The 19,110-nt window shown below is 51.8% G+C and overlaps 1 protein-coding gene across 4 annotated transcripts in view; it reads right to left on the bottom strand.

Annotated features, from left to right (window-relative positions):
- Window positions 1-19,110, bottom strand: part of GLCCI1 (glucocorticoid induced 1) — a 277,278-nt gene that overhangs the window by 170,895 nt on the left and 87,273 nt on the right. For all 4 annotated transcript variants that reach the window (XM_086941910.1, XM_086941911.1, XM_086941909.1 and 1 more), the window contains exon 3: window positions 659-745. In XM_086941910.1, coding sequence (XP_086798036.1) covers window positions 659-745 — 87 coding nt within the window. The remainder of the gene's footprint in view (window positions 1-658; window positions 746-19,110) is intronic.

A 19,110-nucleotide genomic window follows, 5' to 3' on the forward strand; every position in this document is an offset into this window, starting at 1 on the left:
AATTCATTCAAACAAAATGTATGCCAGTTTAATCTGTTGAGAACATGCAGCAAAACGATGCAAAGCGGAAAGTATTTTTTTCATGTCTATTACGAAACTACTCACGTGTTTTCACAAAGCTATGCACTGTCACTTTAAAAGAGCCTTCAATGTTAATACAAACTGTTGAGTGAACAAGCGGCGTTCGCGCTGCGAAACGCGTCTGACAACTTGGGCAAATAAAATTTAAATAAGCACGAAAATTGGGTCCGTGTCCTTTTCTGCTGACTACCGCGTGATTGAAGACGCTGCGGCCGCGCAGGATTTGTGTATATATATATATATATATATATATATATATATATATATATATATATATATATATATATATATATATATATATATACATACATACACACACAAATATATATATATATTTATACATATATATATACACATTATGCATATATATACACACATATATATATATATATTATATATATATATACACACACACACATATATACACTGAGGACTGAAGTTATATTTTATTAAGTTACACTTTTGATGTTGCAACATATGGTCACAAATTGTACATTATTTGAATTTGATAAAAATCAAAACCAAACAAAAGCATGAAAGATAATACAATGTAACTATTGTAGGCTACATAGCTTACTTCTTTCAGTTGGTCAGCACTTCCCCAAGATGCAGACCGCTGATGGGAACTTTTCTTCTCCACTCCTTCTTCCCATGTGCTGGGAGTCTACATGAAATAAATTATTATTATTCTTTTAAATCTAAAACAAAAATGTATTTATATTCAGTTATAAAACAAAAACCTTTTGGAATCCCCTAACTTGTCTTGCATCAATAGCCTGTAGAAGAACGAAAAGCAACTTGCATGCAATCCTTGGTCTAAGATTATGGTACCTTCAACCTTTGAGCGAGATCCCAGAACGTGCTTCTCTGGACTCCACCAGGTGGGCATTGGGGGTGGGAGTAATGAGTGTAAAGCAGAAGACATTCTTTACCCAATGGGTAATGTAAACAGGTCATGGTTAACATGCCATGTGAAGAGGGCACACTGCGCTTAGGGGACTGGGTGTATGGCACGTATCAAGTACAAGCCTATACCGTAGCTTTTAGGCATGCCTGAAGGCCATGCCCAGTAAGTAATGGGTAGGAAGAGTGCTTCAAAGATATGATCAAAAGTCAAATCCGGAGGATTCTGGGGGTAGATCAGTAAGTGCAGGACATGCTGGAAGGCCATGCTCTTTGTGAAGAGCCTGCTGAAATGGCCAAAACCTGTCGACTTTGAGTTTTGTGGGCCTTTAGCTGTGATCTTAGCATGCTGGATACAGCTAAAGGACATGTCTTTCTGGCACAGGTGCCAGGAGGACTGGTAATTAAGGAAAGTTAATGAGGCGCCATGTTTCCTTCTGTTATACCCCAACAGTGTTGAACAGGATTCCAGTGCAGACCTGCAACACCCCATCTATTTTCACTTCCCCAAACTGCTGAAGGAGGATCTATTCAATCTGCACCTTATTACAACATAACCACTTCGTTTGCAGACCCACTTGAACAAGCATTTGCAATGCAATAGGTCTCGCATTAGGAAAGTTTGAGCTATTGGTCTTGTAAATGACAATTTTTTTATTTATGTGTTGTTTTTGAAAATAGCTAAATTAATAGCTTTGTCATTTACAATGCCAATAGTTATAACTTTCGCAAATGTGACACCTATAGCATTTGTAATGCAACATGTTTTGTATTTACGTGACTTAGATGTATTGATATTACAAACAACAATGGCTTTTAATCTTTTAAAATAATTAATACTTAAATAAAAGTGATTCTAATTTATAATGGCAATAACAAACTTTTGTAAATAACTTTTGTGAAGATTATGTTCAGTGTATTTTATTGTGACGAAAATCCAAGAACAGAAGTGAAATATTAACTTCTTTTTGTGACATTTGTAATAAAGCTTGAAACATTGAGAGAACATATTTGAACCAGTGATGCTGTAGTAGTGCTGAGTGATGCTGTGGTTGCGCTGAGTGATGCTGTGGTGGTGTGGTGGTGCAGAGTGGTGCTGTGGTGGTGCAGAGTGGTGCTGTGGTGGTGCAGAGTGGTGCTGTGGTGGTGCAGAGTGGTGCTGTGGTGGTGCAGAGTGGTGCTGTGGTGGTGCAGAGTGGTGCTGTTGTGGTGCAGAGTGGTGCTGTGGTGGTGCAGAGTGGTGCTGTGGTGGTGCAGAGTGGTGCAGAGTGATAATGTGGTGGTGCAGAGTGATAATGTGGTGGTGCTGAGTGATAATGTGGTGATGCTGAGTGATAATGTTGTGGTGCTGAGTGGTGCTGCAGTGATGTTGTGGTGGTCCTGAGTGGTGCTGTGGTGGTGGTGCTGAGAGGTGCTGTGGTGGTGGTGCAGAGTGGTGATGCTGAGTGATAATGTGGGGGTGCTGAGTGATAATGTGGGGGTGCTGAGTGATAATGTGGGGGTGCTGAGTGATAATGTGGTGGTTCTGAGTGGTGATGTGGTGGTGCTGAGTGATAATGTGGTGGTGCTGAGTGATAATGTGGTGGTGCTGAGTGATAATGTGGTGGTGCTGAGTGATAATGTGGTGGTGCTGAGTGATAATGTGGTGGTGCGGAGTGATAATGTGGTGGTGCGGAGTGATAATGTGGTGGTGCGGAGTGATTATGTGGTGGTGCGGAGTGATTATGTGGTGGTGCGGAGTGATTATGTGGTGGTGCGGAGTGATTATGTGGTGGTGCGGAGTGATTATGTGGTGGTGCGGAGTGATAATGTGGTGGTGCGGAGTGATTATGTGGTGGTGCGGAGTGATAATGTGGTGGTGCAGAGTGATAATGTGGTGGTGTAGAGTGATAATGTGGTGGTGTAGAGTGATAATGTGGTGGTGTAGAGTGATGCTGGGGTAGCGCTGAGTGATAATGTGGTGATGCAGAGGGCAGAAGGGCACAAAAAACGAGTCTAACAAGGGGCAGAAAGGCACATAAAACGAGTCTAACAGAGGGCACAAAGGCACAAAAAACGAGTCCAACAGAGGGCATAAGAGCAGAAAAACATGGGAAACACGAGTCTAACAGAAACAGAAAGGCACAAAAAAACGAGTCTAACAGAGGGCAGAAAGGCACAAACAAGCATTGGTGAAGTAAAGAGGTCTTGTCTTGCAGGCAGCTGCAGTAGATAAATGTAAAAAAAATTCATTGCAAGCCTATGCAACAAAAATAAAGACCTATCTGCTTATCCTTGCAATTAAATACATTTAAAAAATGAGCCATCACATAGAATTTTAACTGAACAGTAGGAGTGTTTATTAGTAGGAACTTCTACAAAGAACAGGTATAGAAACTTTTTAATTTTAATGCACATAGCAGGAGAGTACAATTCATATTACCACAACAAAGGTACTAATAGCTTTGTATTTCTGTAAAGTGAAGACGTATCATAAGCACACAAAAAAAATACAAGCAGCGATCTCGAGAGGTTGTGGGGGAGGGTTAAGGGGTAGGAAGAGAGGGCACAGGCTGGGCAGGCTGCGATCTGGGTGGGGGTTGTGGGGAAGGGGTGAAAGAAGACACGGCACAGGGTGAGCAGGCTGCCTCAAGCAGTAAACAGGACGCTTTGATGTGGTGTGCGAGGCTGATGGGGGTGGGAGGCAGGGGAGCAAGCGATTGGGAGGGAACCAGCGACAAAGACTTCAGAACAGCCGCCTTTTCATCTCAAATTAACGTCAAGGAGCCAGAAGAACAGTGTAAGGCTGCGCTTAAGGACAGCTCGTCGTTCACACCGCAACCCAATGTATTGCACTCATTTAGCTAATCGCAAAGAAGCGAAGTTGCTTCCATTTGTTTGCAGATGGACAATCAATGTAGTCAACAGAAAGCTGTGTGCCGCACTTACCCATTTCAAAGTACGCCTGAGGAAGAGCACTTACGCATAGTCGATTGTACATTTCAACAAGAAATGGGAATGAAAGGCAAGAAAGGGTGGGAGGGCAGGAAATGAACGGCAAGCAAGGGTGGGAGGGCGGGAAATTAAACTAGTTAAAAAACATAAAAGTACACTGGGAGGGGGGAGGAGAAACGCGAGAGACGGCCTGGCGGCAGTCAAAGTGAAAGTACTGCCGGCCGGCCGTGGGCAGTGAATAAATTAGGGGAGGAGAAATGCCTGAGGCAGAGCGCACGCTGGGGAATGCCTGTGGGAGGGGGGGCTGTTGGCTTTGATGTGCACGCGCTTTTTAGGTCAATGCACTTGCCCATTGAGCTTGCTTTTCACGGGCACAGCATCAAATCGCCCGATGGTTAAGCTCTGGTTAAGCCCCAATATCTCTCGCAAGCTCAATGCGCAAGCGCATTGACAGGCTCGACCTAAAAAAGGATTCCGGGGTAAAAAACGAACAGATGTCACCCACATGATGGGCACCATAATGGAGTCGCTACATCAATGGAGGCAGTGATGCATGGCATGTCTGCAGTCTAACATGGTTATTGGGGCACATTATGAAAAATGTGTGAGTCTGTAAAAATGTGTATATGCATCACAGATGGTCAGTAGCTCCTGGAATAGAACTCCATTCATCACAATAGCTCTACTGACACACTGCTGAAAAGATTTCTTCATCAGTTGCTTATTTGTTCTCCTAATTCCTTGTCACTCAATGCCACTGGTCACGGAGGTATACCGGGGAGCATGGCATGAAGAATAAGAAAAATCCAGAAGACCGTGACGCCTAGCAGGGCTTGCTCCAACCTCCGAATATAATCCAGGTAGACCAGCTGATATCTCATACCAGAAACAGAATCTCTCTTATGAAAGATATGTCTGTGTTCAATTAGCACACAGAAAAGTAAATCTTCATTCATTTGATTGAAAGGTGAGACACTGATCTGTATGCTATAGAATCCTGTGTGAATTTTTGCAGTTAAGGTAGAACGACAATGCTCTTCTTGGGTTCAGATGGTGAAGTTGCTTCTCTTCCTTGAAGGAATGAGGCAAAGGGTAAAAAGCAGGCAGAGTGAGGGTTTGGTCTATGTGAAATGGAGTGACCACTCTCAGAAGAAAGGAAGCTCTCATACAAAGCACCAGTTTGGGTAGATGTTAAGATAAGGAGGCTTGGATGACAAGGCCTGAAGCTCTCTCACCCTCTGGTCAGATGTTATTGCCATGAGTAGGCAGTCTTGATGGTAAGGAGCCTGAGTGGATAATTGTGAAGAGGCTCAAAAGGAGGGCACAGAAGGAAAGTGAGGACAAGATTGAGGTCCCACTGGGGCATAAAGAAAGGAGTGGGAGGAAACATATGTTGCAAACCTTTCAAAAATCTATGTACAATAGGGAAGTGGAAAAGGGAAGGTTGGTCTTGCAACTGAAGAAACGTTGAGACTGCAGAAAGGTATCCCTTCAAAGTGCTGAGAGCTGAGTCATGCTGGTCAAGGGAAAGAACGGACAGGAGAACCTGAGAAAAGTGGGCAGAAAGGAGATCAATGGTTGTTTCTGTACACCATGCCACAATTTTTTCTCAACAGCAGGTATAACTGTCTTGGTAGGGAGAAGCCTGGCTGCCAAGAAACCATTACAGATTTTAGGAGGAAGGTCGAAAGCAGTCGTCTAATAGGAAGTTGCCCGGTATTGTGCCTCCTGTCCTCAGTGCCAGTTGGTTAATACACCTGTTCTCCCACGTGCTCCACTCTATCTCCTCCTGATCATAGATATCCCCCTCCAAAGGGTGGGTATGGACTTAATAGGACCCCTGATTCCCTCTGCCTGTGGGCACCAGCACATACTCGTCCTTGTGGATTACGCCACCCTACCTGGAGCCGATCCTTTTGACCACTACAACCACTTCAGCAGTAGCACAGGCCATGATCACCTTTTTCTCGTGAGTGGGAGCACAGTCCAGACTGGAACTCAAATCTCATCCATCTAGGCGAGGTCTTAAACACCCTGCAACAGGCAGGCCTCACTGTCAATCCAAAGAAAACAACATTTGGGACAGATCACATCGAGTATCTGGGCTAGGACATTCAGGCAGGGAATATCAGACAACAACTGAATAAGCTAGAGGCCATCTCATAGATTCCCCGTCCCACCTCCCAAAAAAAGGTCCGATCCTTCCTAGGCCTAGTTGGCTACTATAGGAGGTTCATTCCCCACTTTTCCGACATGGCTATCCCCTCACCGATCTTCCCACCAAAACATATACAGGAAAACACCTCCACTGGTCAGCCCTTCAGACGCAGAGCTTTCAGCAGTTAAACGAGTCCCTATGCACCGCCCCTGTCCTTACCGGTCCCAATTTCAAAAGAACCTTTGTTCTCTAAACAGATGTCTCAGGAAGGGGTGTCAGTGCCATCCTTTCCCAACCAGACAACAAGGGGGACCTACGGCCCATTCTGTTCCTCAGTAGGAAACTCTTCGCTAGGGAAACCAGGTACGCCACGATCGAGAAAGAGTGTCTGGCCAGCAAGTGGGCTGTGGAAGCCCTCCAATATTACCTCTTGGGCCGGCATTCTCTCTTACTGACTGATCACGCCCCTCTTACCTGGCTTTCCCTACACAAGGACTCAAACCCGAAAGTTCTTCATTGGTTTCTTGCATTACAGCCTTTTTCCTTCAGTGCCCTGCATGTTCTAGGGAAACTACAGACTAACATGGATTTCCTGTCCCGGTGTCCCGTCTCTGAATGGCCAACCCATCCATTCTCGGAGGGGAGGCAATGTGAGGAGCCCAACCCTGAGCACTGCGAGGATCGCGACAAACCCAACAAGGCGGCAGCCATCAACCCACCCGGAAGTGAGGGTCCCAGTCCAGCTGTGAGCGGAACGTCACACTTCAAGCAGGAGGAGGGAGGACAAGGAGCTAACCAGCAACTAAGGCGATCAAACCAACTAACCAGCTCTAAAACTTTCAGACAGGTTGCAAAAAGGTTTGCTAAAGCAGCAGTCCAAGCATCTCAAGTAGTTAAAGGAAGGCGTCCGCCCATATGTGAAGCATATTGGAGCCTTTCTGAGCCTGGGAGCGATTAATATACGCCAGAGTGCATTTTTGCGCTTTCAGTGAGCCAGCCTAGTCTCCACATTACACCATTTAATTCGAGGTCACAGTCAAGTGCACATTAATCTCTATCACAAGACAAGGGAAGGCAACAATAAAGTGAAGCCAAGCAAAGCAAGTAAGACAAAAGAAAGAGAAAAGTAAGACATAGCAGATAGACCAAGAAGCAACCAATGGTATCCTCTTGATTGTGAGGCACTCATGTCAACTCGCATAATAGAATGCCCATTAGCGCCCTTGATGGCACAAACAAGGCCTCCAACCTGGTCACGCATGATAAGACAGAAGGCCTCTGCCTTTAAACTTTCCCAGAGGTTTTGAGACTCGCACACTCCTCGTCAGCTCAAGAAGGGCTGAGAAAAAAGCAGGCCCTGCAGATTCAGATAGCAAATCAAAGGAAGAGAGGCAACAAAGGGGTCCGAGTGGTATGCCTGGTCAACCTAAGTCAGAGTCCCACAACATCCCTGTGAAAAGTATTAATCAGGTTGAGGAAGGGACAGCAGACCAGGATCCCACTAAGGGCACATCGGTCCAAGCATGTGGCCCAGTTACAACAAATAACCCCATACATAAGTATTTCACAAGGATGAAGGCCGGGATGGGGGAATCAAAGGGGCAACCCACGGGGGAAAACAGGACCATTGAGGCAAACCACAGGCGAATTAGGATCAATGCCTGGAAGGGAGGAAGAAGACTGGACAGATCAAGGTTCCTCCTTACACCCCAGACAGTACAACTTGCCCTAGTCGCAAATAATCCACAATTGCGGAGATAGTGAAGTTGGCAGAAACGGCAGTGGAAAACAGCAACTTCCTAAAGAACTCTCATAACATTTTTTTAAATCAAAGCACGACTGCAGGAGCGACAGAGGTCAAAGAGATTTCATCGTAAATGAGCGTAAGCAACACAAGTGGAAAAGACACAATATATGAGCCGGCACAGATCATTCAGGAGCATTGTCCAAATGTGCTCACAGTTTCAAACGTAGCCAACCCAACCACAACACAAAACAGTCATGAAGTAACAAGAGGCACTAATACATCCGCCAAATAATCATCAACTCTATGACCTCAACAACCCTATAAATCCAATAAATGCCAGGTCTAAGCAGAACTGCTCCACCTCCATGGACAAAACTAGGAAGGGACTATGGCAGCAACCCAGTGCACCCTCCTCAATGGACATGGAGCTTAACACCTCCAACACAAAGGTGGACTTTGGGGAGGGTGGGGCAACAAGGGCCATGCATTTAGGGTACCACACCCGCGCTTTACCTCCACCAACAGCAATGGCCCGGATCTCATTATAAATACTATAAACTCTTCTTTACTAGCCGCGGTCAAGGTGCTCACTTAGCAATCTCACAAGTTGGAAATTCAGGTGGAGCTAATGAACATGTTGGCACACAGTGTGCTAATGATTGTTAAGAAGCTGGACACACTTAACTCCAAGGTAGACCTTTTGGTAAACAAACAAAAGGGCGTGGATGCATCATGTAGCAACGCAAGTGACGCCATAGTTGAAAAGCTAACCATGGACCCGAAAATACCATCGACCCTAATAAACTGTTGTATTGATGTTTGGTCGAGTAACGCACACAAAGCAGGAAAATGCCCAATCTTGACAAACCTGATATAACGGGGGACAATATATTACCGGTATCTGGAGGCACAATAGGCCCCACAGAACGAACAAGCTCCAGAGCACAGGGGCCTGTCAGCAATGGAGGGCAACGGAATTCAAAAGAAAACAATATCAGCCCCGCCAAGAATACAAGAATGTGCCATCTATAAGCAACCACAAGAGATTCAACAAAAGCGATCATGAGCGTTCATATACAGCTCTCTAGACAACAAAAGAAAAACTGCTGATTTATACTATGCAAAAAACGACAGTGATTACATCGCTAGCAACAAACAATCCAGTGACCGGTATAGAGACTGGAAGTGACAGCAGCTCAAAGGGTCTGGGAAACTACCCAATTCCCCACTCAAAACAAGGAGCCCGCAAACAATTATCACGATTCAGAATCACAATATGGTGGGCTGAAAGCAAACCTACCAGCCCAAGCTTGCAGCCAGACGCAAGTCCAAAAAAGGAGAGCTCCACCCACACAATGCTTCACATAGTACAAACCCTTTTGAAAGAATTTACTCGCAGGTTGTGACTCCAGCACCAAAGAACACCTCCATCGGGCAAGTAAGCTTGCACTTCACTGAGCAGAGCACCGATCCACACAAGACTGCTAGGGGAACAGCCACACAAACAGAAACAATCAGGTCAGTGGGAATTTAAAAGGCTATGTAGCAATATAGTCAAGAGCCATGGTCAGGTATTCAGGACAACCAGGGCACAGTGGACTTGGTGCAAACCTTGTGGGAGGCGTTCAAAACTGTTACCCGGGGAGAGGTCCTATCCCTGATCGTAAAGAAAAAGAGGGTGCGACAGGCCATGTTGGAGAAATCGGAGGAGGCAGTGATAACACTGGAAAGGGAAATATCCCAGACAGTAACCCCAGGTCTCCACCGTCTTAAATTACAGCAGGATGAGTTTAGCAGTCTTGCGAAGGAGGGAGCCAGGGCGCAGTGCGGCGAGACCCAGAGTAGAGTGTATGAGCATGGAGATAAAGCGGGAAAGTTGATTGCAAGGCTGGAAAGGAGAGCGTGGGTGTCGTGGTTAGTGCCTGAACTACAGGGGGAGGACGCTGAAGTGATCACTGACCCGCAGGCCATTGCAGATAGGTTTGCAGACTACTATAGTGAGGTGTATCAACAACTGAATAAGCTAGAGGCCATCTCATAGATTCCCCGTCCCACCTCCCAAAAAAAGGTCTGATCCTTCCTAGGCCTAGTTGGCTACTATAGGAGGTTCATTCCCCACTTTTCCGACATGGCTATCCCCTCACCGATCTTCCCACCAAAACATATACAGGAAATCACCTCCACTGGTCAGCCCTTCAGACGCAGAGCTTTCAGCAGTTAAACGAGTCCCTATGCACCGCCCCTGTCCTTACCGGTCCCAATTTCAAAAGAACCTTTGTTCTCTAAACAGATGCCTCAGGAAGGGGTGTCAGTGCCATCCTTTCCCAACCAGACAACAAGGGGGACCTACGGCCCATTCTGTTCCTCAGTAGGAAACTCTTCGCTAGGGAAACCAGGTACGCCACGATCGAGAAAGAGTGTCTGGCCAGCAAGTGGGCTGTGGAAGCCCTCCAATATTACCTCTTGGGCCGGCATTCTCTCTTACTGACTGATCACGCCCCTCTTACCTGGCTTTCCCTACACAAGGACTCAAACCCGACAGTTCTTCATTGGTTTCTTGCATTACAGCCTTTTTCCTTCAGTGCCCTGCATGTTCTAGGGAAACTACAGACTAACATGGATTTCCTGTCCCGGTGTCCCGTCTCTGAATGGCCAACCCATCCATTCTCGGAGGGGAGGCAATGTGAGGAGCCCAACCCTGAGCACTGCGAGGATCGCGGCAAACCCAACAAGGCGGCAGCCATCAACCCACCCGGAAGTGAGGGTCCCAGTCCAGCTGTGAGCGGAACGTCACACTTCAAGCAGGAGGAGGGAGGACAAGGAGCTAACCAGCAACTAAGGCGATCAAACCAACTAACCAGCTCTAAAACCTTCAGACAGGTTGCAAAAAGGTTTGCTAAAGCAGCAGTCCAAGCATCTCAAGTAGTTAAAGGAAGGCGTGGATACATAGAGGAGGATAATAAGGGGATGATTAGGGACATCCAACTGCTCACGCTCTCTGATGACGACCATACATATCTGGATTCCCCGCTCACTAACGATGAGGTAGCGCAGCCCATCAGAGGAGTAAACTCCGGCAAGGTCTCTGGACCGAATGGCATGCCTGTAGAACTCTATAAACTGAGTTCTAATAAAAATCGCTCCATTCCTTCGCTCTATGTTTACTGAGAATAAAGATGGGGGGCAATTTCCGAATGACCAGCGCATTGCCAACATAGTGGTCATCCACAAGGAGGGTAAACCCAGGGTGAGCTGTTCGTCGTATAGGCCTATCTCGCTTTTAAATGTGGAACCTAAGGTCCTGGCGAAGTTGCTGGCTACGAGGTAAACCAAGGTCATCACCACTTTGGTACACCCGGACCAGTCGGGCTTTATGCCACACCGGAATACTGCCCTCAACTTGCGCCGACTTCACGGGGTCCTGGGTCGGGCCCCAACGATTCAGGAACCAGCGGTGCTGGTGTCATTAGATGCTACTATGGCATTCGACAGAGCCAAATGACCCAACCTTTTTGCGGTGCTGGAGAAACTAGGCTTCGGCCCGGAATTTATTGACTGGGTGCGCCTTTTGTACTCTGCCCCACTCGCCCGGGTAATGGTAAATAACCGCAAGTCCCCCGATGTCTCCCTGAGCAGAGGGACCAGACCGAGATGCCCCCTGTCCCCACTCCTATTCGCTCTGGCCTGGAGCCATTGGCGGCATGGGTCGGACTCTCGAGTGGGAGGATAAAATCTCACTCTATGCTGATATCCTGCTTTACCTCACCAACCTGAGGTGGTCCCTGAGCTGTTTTTTGGAAGTACTGGCTATTAATTGGTCCAAGTCGGTTCTCTTCGTCCTCAAGGGAGACCCACCAGTTGTTCCCAACGCTTGCCCCATAGAAATTGACTCCTTGGGCTTTAGGTACCTCGGTATCTATATCACATTATATCCAAAGGCACGCTACACTAATAACCTGTCCCCCCCATGGCGCAATTTTGGGGCGTTGTGACGTGCTGGAAGGCGTTCCCACTCTCCCTTCTAGGTAGAGCGGTACTCTTTAACCCCTTTGATGCGGATGACAAAGCCAGCTCGTCATGGGCGTTACCTGCGCTGCGCGCATGACGAGCTGGCTTTGTCACGTAACCCACGATTTTCAAATTTCAGCACGCAGCGGGAAAACCCGCTAGCGCGCATGCGGTTAAAATGATGGCCTTGCCCCGGTTCCTGTATGCTCTTCAGAATGCTATGGACCCAGTTTCCGCGTCCTATTTTAAGGAAATATAGTCCCTCCAGAGGCAGTTACTCTGGGACGGTAAACCCTGCATAGCGTTTTCTAAGCTTACCCTTCCCTGGTATGACGGGGGAATAGATCTGCCAGATCTCAAGAAATATTATTGGGCCTCTCAATTAGCAGCAGTGAACCACTGGATATATGGTGCCCCGGATAACCCCGGCTACGCCATGGACCGTTGGCAGATGCCAGGGGGAGACTACACCAGAGCGCTGTATGCTGGGCCCCGCAGATTTACCCTCACAGGACCCACGGCACATGCCGCCCAGGTGTGGCATGCGACCAACAGGAACCTGAAGTGGGAAGGGAAACTTACACTCGCCACTCCATGATGTTATGTTAACTCCATTTTTAAGCGCACAGCTGCCCCAGCTAAGGGGCGTCCCGGAGCTGCACCTGGAAAGGAGCACAACACAAACAGAACAGCAAAAAAAGGATTGGAATGAAAAGAATTAGCAGCTATTAGGGAAAATGTGAGTTTTAACAGCCTTCCTAAATGTCAACAGATCGTCAAGAGCACGGACATGGGCAGGAAGCGAGTTCCAAAGTTTGGGGGCAAGCACTCTAAAAGAGCGGCCACCAGACCTACTTCTCAAAAAGCGAGGAACTACGGCTACATTTTGTCCACATGATCTCAACTGTCGGGAAGGGATGTAAGGAAGAATAAGATGCTCTAACATCTGAGGAGAAGCAAGTTTCAATATCTTAAAAGAAAGACATAGGGGGGGCGTGGCTAAGATGGCGGCTCGGTAGGACGTGTCTCGCAGAGGCTCCCCAGGCCTGATCCCCCGCCAGGGAACCTTGCGGACCTTCGCCCTCACCGAGCCGGCCAGCAGCAGCGGACAAGGTCCGGGAGCAGTGCGGCAGCAGGGGAGTCGGTGGCGAGGCTCGAGGCTGCCACAGAACGCCGAAACACGGAGCTGCCTGACGGCGATGGGCATGTGCGGGCGGCAGTGACCCGAGCGCTGAGGCCGAGCGGCCCGAGGAGACCCCAGGCGGCATCTGGGGCCTGCGAGTGGGGGAGTCGGGGATCCCGACAGCGACTCCGGAGCCCCGGAGGTATCACCCGGCAGCACCAGGTGGCGGCTGGAGCGGGCAAGGGAGAGAGCACGAAGCGCCGGGTCCGCCGGCCCCGGAAACTACGCGAGGCCCCGGCGTGGGCCTAGTGGAGGTGAGCGCCGAGGGCCGGAGACGCCGGGCAGCAGCCGGAAGGCGCGTCTGAGGGGCATCAGCGCTGCTGCCGAGAGGCGAGTTGGACCTAGCACAGCGCTACAGGCGCAGGCCGAGAACTGGTGAAGACCCCTGCGGTGTCTGCGGGGGCCGAGGGGAGCAGTCCTGCAGCAACCGACTGCGACCCAGCAGACTGAGAGGGGCCGGGTCCGCCGGCCTACGGGGCTACGCGGGGCCCCGGCGTGGGCCCAGCGGAGGAAGCGCGGCCCGGCTGTGCAGCGGGCCGGTGGGGCATATCGACCTCGGGCAGCAGAGGGGCCCGGCGCCCTTAAGGAGAAGGTGAGCGACGCCCCGGGGGCGGCCGAGAAGCAATAGTGGACACGACTGGAGATCCCCCCCCCCCCCACCCACCCGGAGGCACACATGGCACGGGGCTGAAGCGCGACTATAACTCTGGGGAGGCCTGAGGTGGCGGTGGGACCTGGGAAGAGGAGTACCGAGCGGGTGGACTGCAGCCCAGGGATACCAGGCAGGCGCCAGCCCTATACCTCAGGCGAGGAAGAGCAGCGGGGTCGAGGCCTATGGCCTAGGGAAGAGGCCCCTGGGACACGATACTGGCCTTTCCAAACTACGGCCAGAGCACACCAGAGCACCTTGCGGAAGCACCCGGAGCCCTGACCAGGCTGAGGCCCACGGCTGGGATAGCCATGTCAAACCGGAAAGGGAACCGCAACATCTCGGAGATGCTGGTCAAGGGACCCCCCAAGCCCGATAAAAGCCCAGACAAACCGGCGCCGAGGCCCCCCCCCGGGGGGAAGGATCTACCGGAGGGCGAGACACCGGCGACCAAGGCGTTCATGGAATCCCTCTTCGCCTCCCTGAAAGACGATATTCAAACTTTCCGGCAGGAAATGACCGGGGAGCACAAGGAACTCCGGCGGGACGTCGACGAACTGGGAGAGAGAGTAGCGGCCAACGAGCTTTCAGGCCAGGCCCGAAGCGAGGAAATAGAACTCCTTCGGCAGGAGATCGTCCGCCTTCATGACCAGCAAATGGATCTCCAGACCCACGCGGAGGACCTGGAGAACCGCTCCAGGCGCAATAACATTCGAGTCCGGAATGTGCCGCTCAAGGCGGAGGGGGAAGACATGGCGGGATACCTGCAGGCGCTCTTCCGGATGGTGCTGGGGGAAGGAGAGGACTTCGCGGTTCGTATTGACAGAGCCCACCGAGTGGGCCCGGCCCGCCGGACCCAGGGCCCCCCGCCGGACATACTGGCCTTTCTACCGGACTATCCCCTGAAGGAGCGCATCCTGAGGGAGGCTCGTCACAAGCAGCCCCTCCGCTTCCAAGACCACAATGTGGAACTTTTTCAAGACTTGGCTGCGTCCACCCTACAAAAGCGGAGGGCGTTTAGGGTTGCCACAACTTTCCTGCGTAAAGAGGGGGTCCCGTATTCCTGGGGACACCCGTTCCGCCTGGTCTTTAAGTGGAATGGCGCCCTCCACCAGCTGCGTTCCCTACGAGACACATGTGCGGTGCTAGGCATCCCCCAGGAGGACCCACAACAGGACGACGGGGCGGACCGGCAGTCTTCCGGGGCCGGGACGGGCTCCCCCGGGACGTCGAGGGACGGATGGCAGACAGTGAGGCGGGACAGACAGCGGAAGAAGCCTCTCAAGCCGGATCCGGACACGGTGGCCCTGGAACAGGCTGCAGCAATCCAGGAAGTATCCAAAGACACAGGCGCAGCCCCCTAAATGGATTCTGGTGAAGGTCGACATCAGATAAGTTTTGGCTCCTGGATGGGGGGGGGGTCGGGGGGGCCATGAGCCGCCACTGCCACACACCCACTCATTGACTCATTTACCACAGGCCTAGACTGTCTCATGATTGGCCTGGGACTATGTTCACCAGTTGGGGGGGGAGGGGTGATGGGGAATGTTGGGGGGGGAGTTGGGGCTTGGGAGGAGGGGAGGGAGGGAGCTCGGTGTGTTCACTATCGATTGGCGTTTGGTACCAGGGGTTGGGCTGGCTGGAGGTCTGGAGCAAGGCAGGAGGGACGCACGCATACTCATGGCTGCTGATAGCATAAGTATCCTCTCACTTAATGTCAAGGGACTCAATAATCCCATCAAGAGAAGGGCAGTCATCTCCTTCCTCGAGCGCTCTGGGGCTGAAATATGTCTGTTACAGGAAACGCACCTGTTGGCGAAAGATTGGCACCGCATGAAAGCTAGGGCCTTCCCTCACCAATTCTACTCCGCGACCGGCGAAAAGAAAGCGGGTGTAGCTATACTTGTGGCCAGGCACTTCAAAGGGCGGGTAGGGAATAAGGTGGCCGAAATCAGGGGCAGGCTCCTAGCACACACGATACACGTAGGTACCTCTTCCTTCACGCTGGGCTCCATTTATGCACCCAACACCAAACAGGAGGCTTTCTTGAAGGGGGCGCTGTCTGAAGCGCTATCGGGCGATCTGAGACTGGTACTGGTGGGAGGGGACTTGAACCTGGTCATGGACAATGAGAAGGATAGGTCTGGGAGGAGGTTTGGGGACTCCGGAGCGTTGTCGGTGGCAGGGAAGCAGTGGTTAGGGGACAGGGGGCTGACTGACATCTGGCGGGACAAACATCACACTGCCCCGGGATACACCTTCTACTCTCATGTGCACCACACATACGCTAGATTAGACCACTTCCTGGGTTCGGCTGACATAATTCCCATGGTTCGGGACATTGACATTACGCCGGCGGCACTTTCAGACCACGACGCGGTGGCCCTCCAGCTGACCGTCCCGCGTACTCCTCCTCGTAGGGGCAAGTGGCGACTCAGGGAAAGTATACTGGCACGCAGGGGGGTTGTGCAGCAACTGTCCCAAAGCATCACCTCTTATTTGGACCAGAACGACACGGGAGAGGTAACCCAGGCGACACTGTGGGGGGCGCTTAAGGCGGTCATCAGGGGCGAAATCATGGCGATCGCCGCGGCAGAAAATAAGGAGCGGAAGGATCGGAGACGGGACCTGGAGACGCAGGTGCTAGAACTGGAGCGGGTCCACAGCCGGACGGGAGCCCCCCGGATTTGGCGCAAGCTGAAAGCGGTCAGGGCGCAACTGGCGAGTCTAGACCTGGACAGGGCGGAATACGCGGCGCTCCGCCTCCGCCACACGTACTACGTGGGGGGAGACAAGACGGGCCGCCTGCTGGCCAGCAAACTCAAGGCCAAAACCGTCCGCTCGCAAATCCCTGTGATACGCGGAGACGATGGCGGCGAGGTCCGAGAGGATGACCACATAGCGGAGGCATTCCGGACTTTCTATGAGCAGCTGTATGCCGCCGATCGAACCGTGGGGGAGGAGGCGGGGAAGACCTACCTGGAGTCTATGGAGGTCACTGCCCTTAACGACGTGAACTCCGCAGCGTTAGATGCTCCCTTCCGCCTGGAGGAGGTCATAGCGGCCATTGCCCGTCTTAAACCCCTGAAGGCTCCGGGCCCGGACGGCTTCTCCGCGGGCTTTTATAAAACCTTTTGCCCCCTCCTGGCGCCAGTCCTTACAAAGCTGTTCAACTCATTTGAGGGCCAGGGCTCCATCCCGAGGGAGATGTTGGAGGCAGAAGTCGTAGTCCTTCCGAAACCGGGCAAAGACCCCTCACGCTGCGCTGCGTATAGGCCGATTTCGCTCCTCAACGTGGACCTTAAGCTCCTCACGGGCATCCTGGCCTCCCGGTTAGGCCCGTGCCTTCCGGGCGTCATCGACCCTGACCAAGCGGGCTTCGTCCCCTCCAGGCAATGCGCGGATAACACGAAGCGCATTATGCATGTCATAGACAAAGCTTACGCCAACGCCTCGGACGCAGCACTGCTCTCGGTGGACGCCGAGAAGGCGTTCGACAGGGTGGACTGGAGGTTCCTGGAACAGACGCTGGTCAAATTCGGCGTGGGTCCGCGCTTCCGCTCCTGGGTGGCGGGGTGCTACACGTCCCCGAAGGCGACCATCAAAGTCAACGGGGTCAGCTCTAAGCCGTTCGACATCCAGAGAGGCACGCGGCAGGGCTGCCCCCTCTCGCCGCTCCTGTTCGCCCTTTATATCGAGCCATTTGCCCAGCAGGTTCGGGACAATCGTGCCATAGCCGGGATCAAGTTTGGAGGAGTGGAGCAAACCATCAGCCTCTACGCGGACGACATTCTGGTGGCGGTGGATAACCCGCGGGTCTCTCTGCCGGCCTTCCTATCGGAAATGACCGCGTTCGGGGCTGTGTCGGGCTTCAAAATGAATGTCCAGAAGTCCGTCGTCCTGCCGCTAGGTAGCAATACCCGACCAGCTAACAGGGCTTCGCTGCACATAGGGGGGCTTGAGGTCAGCACCACCGTGCAGTACCTGGGGATAGACCTGACGCCGTCGACCGTTCAAACGGTCAAACGGTCGACCTTAATTACACCAAGATGCTGTCGCGAGTTCAGGGAGACATTGCGAGGTGGAAGCAACAGCCGCTCTCATGGCTGGGCCGGGTGGCGGCCATAAAAATGTCCCTGTTGCCCAAGATCCTTTACGTATTCCAGACCATCCCTGTCACTCCCCCATTGGGGATGCTGAAGAAACTACAGGATGCCCTGCATCACTATGTTTGGGCGAATAAAAGGTCCAGGCTGCGGCGCGACCTGGCCACAAGGACGACGGCAGAGGGGGGTTTGGGGGTTCCGGACCTCAGGCGCTACTTCCAAGCGGCTCAGCTTAGATTCCTCCTGGAGTGGTCCCGGCCGACGTCGGAGAAGCACTGGTTGTTCCAGGACAGGGCCATGGCAGGCCTGCCCCTCTGGAAGGTTCCCTACCTGGCGCGCCCAGACAGACCACCGTACCTCAAAAGATCCCCTATCACCAGGACCCTCTTGCAAGTGTGGGATGCAACCGCGGTCCCGAGGGGCCTGACGACCTTTCCCTCCCCCATGACGCCTCTGCTGGACAATCCGGCGTTCCCCCCTGGCAGTTCCCCGAGCTCATTCCCGCAATGGCGACAATCCGAATGTCGCTCCGCGGGCCACCTATTCGACACGGAGGGCTTCATGACATGGGACGCCGTGATAGCAAACTACTCACTGGATAAGCCACTCCGCTATCAGTACTTCCAGCTTAGGCACTGGCTGACACACGCCGATGTGGCGCCTTTGGCTGGCCGCCCCCTCACCCCCTATGAGCGTTGGATTGTGACCAAGACGTCAGACACAAGGTCCATCACGGAATTATATCAGATGCTGTCCCCACCCCCCTTACGGAGAAATCTGCTGGGCAGAGGCGCTGGGAGAGGGAACTGGGGCGCACTCTTTCGGCTAAAGAATGGCGAGACGTATACCACCGTGCTCACCACACGGCCAGGAATACCGCTAGCAGGGAGGCGGCGGTCAAGATCGCCTACTACTGGCACTTGACCCCTGAGCGTCTACACCAGGGGAATCCGAGCAAAGACCCTAAATGTTGGAGAGGGTGCGGGCACACGGGGACCATGCTACACATCCTGTGGGACTGTACCGAGGTACAGGAATATTGGACGGCGGTACTCAAGGACATAGACACTCACTTTGACACCGACATTCCACGGTTCCCAGCTTATGCTGTTCTTGGACTGCCGAACGACCTGACGTTCCCCCTCAAGTCCATGAGGGGAAAACAGATGGGACTGGCAATGGGGGCAGCGACGCAGCACATCTTGTCACTATGGGGGTCCACTAGGCAGCCCACACACACGGGGTGGTTACATCGGTTATGGTACATCATGGGGATGGAAAGGATACAGGCCTCGCTTACTCAGTCCTCCGAAACCTTCAGAGAAACCTGGCGACCACTCA

This window comes from Lissotriton vulgaris, chromosome 10 (assembly GCF_964263255.1).
Source record: "Lissotriton vulgaris chromosome 10, aLisVul1.2, whole genome shotgun sequence".
Classification (NCBI taxonomy): Eukaryota; Metazoa; Chordata; class Amphibia; order Caudata; family Salamandridae; genus Lissotriton; species Lissotriton vulgaris.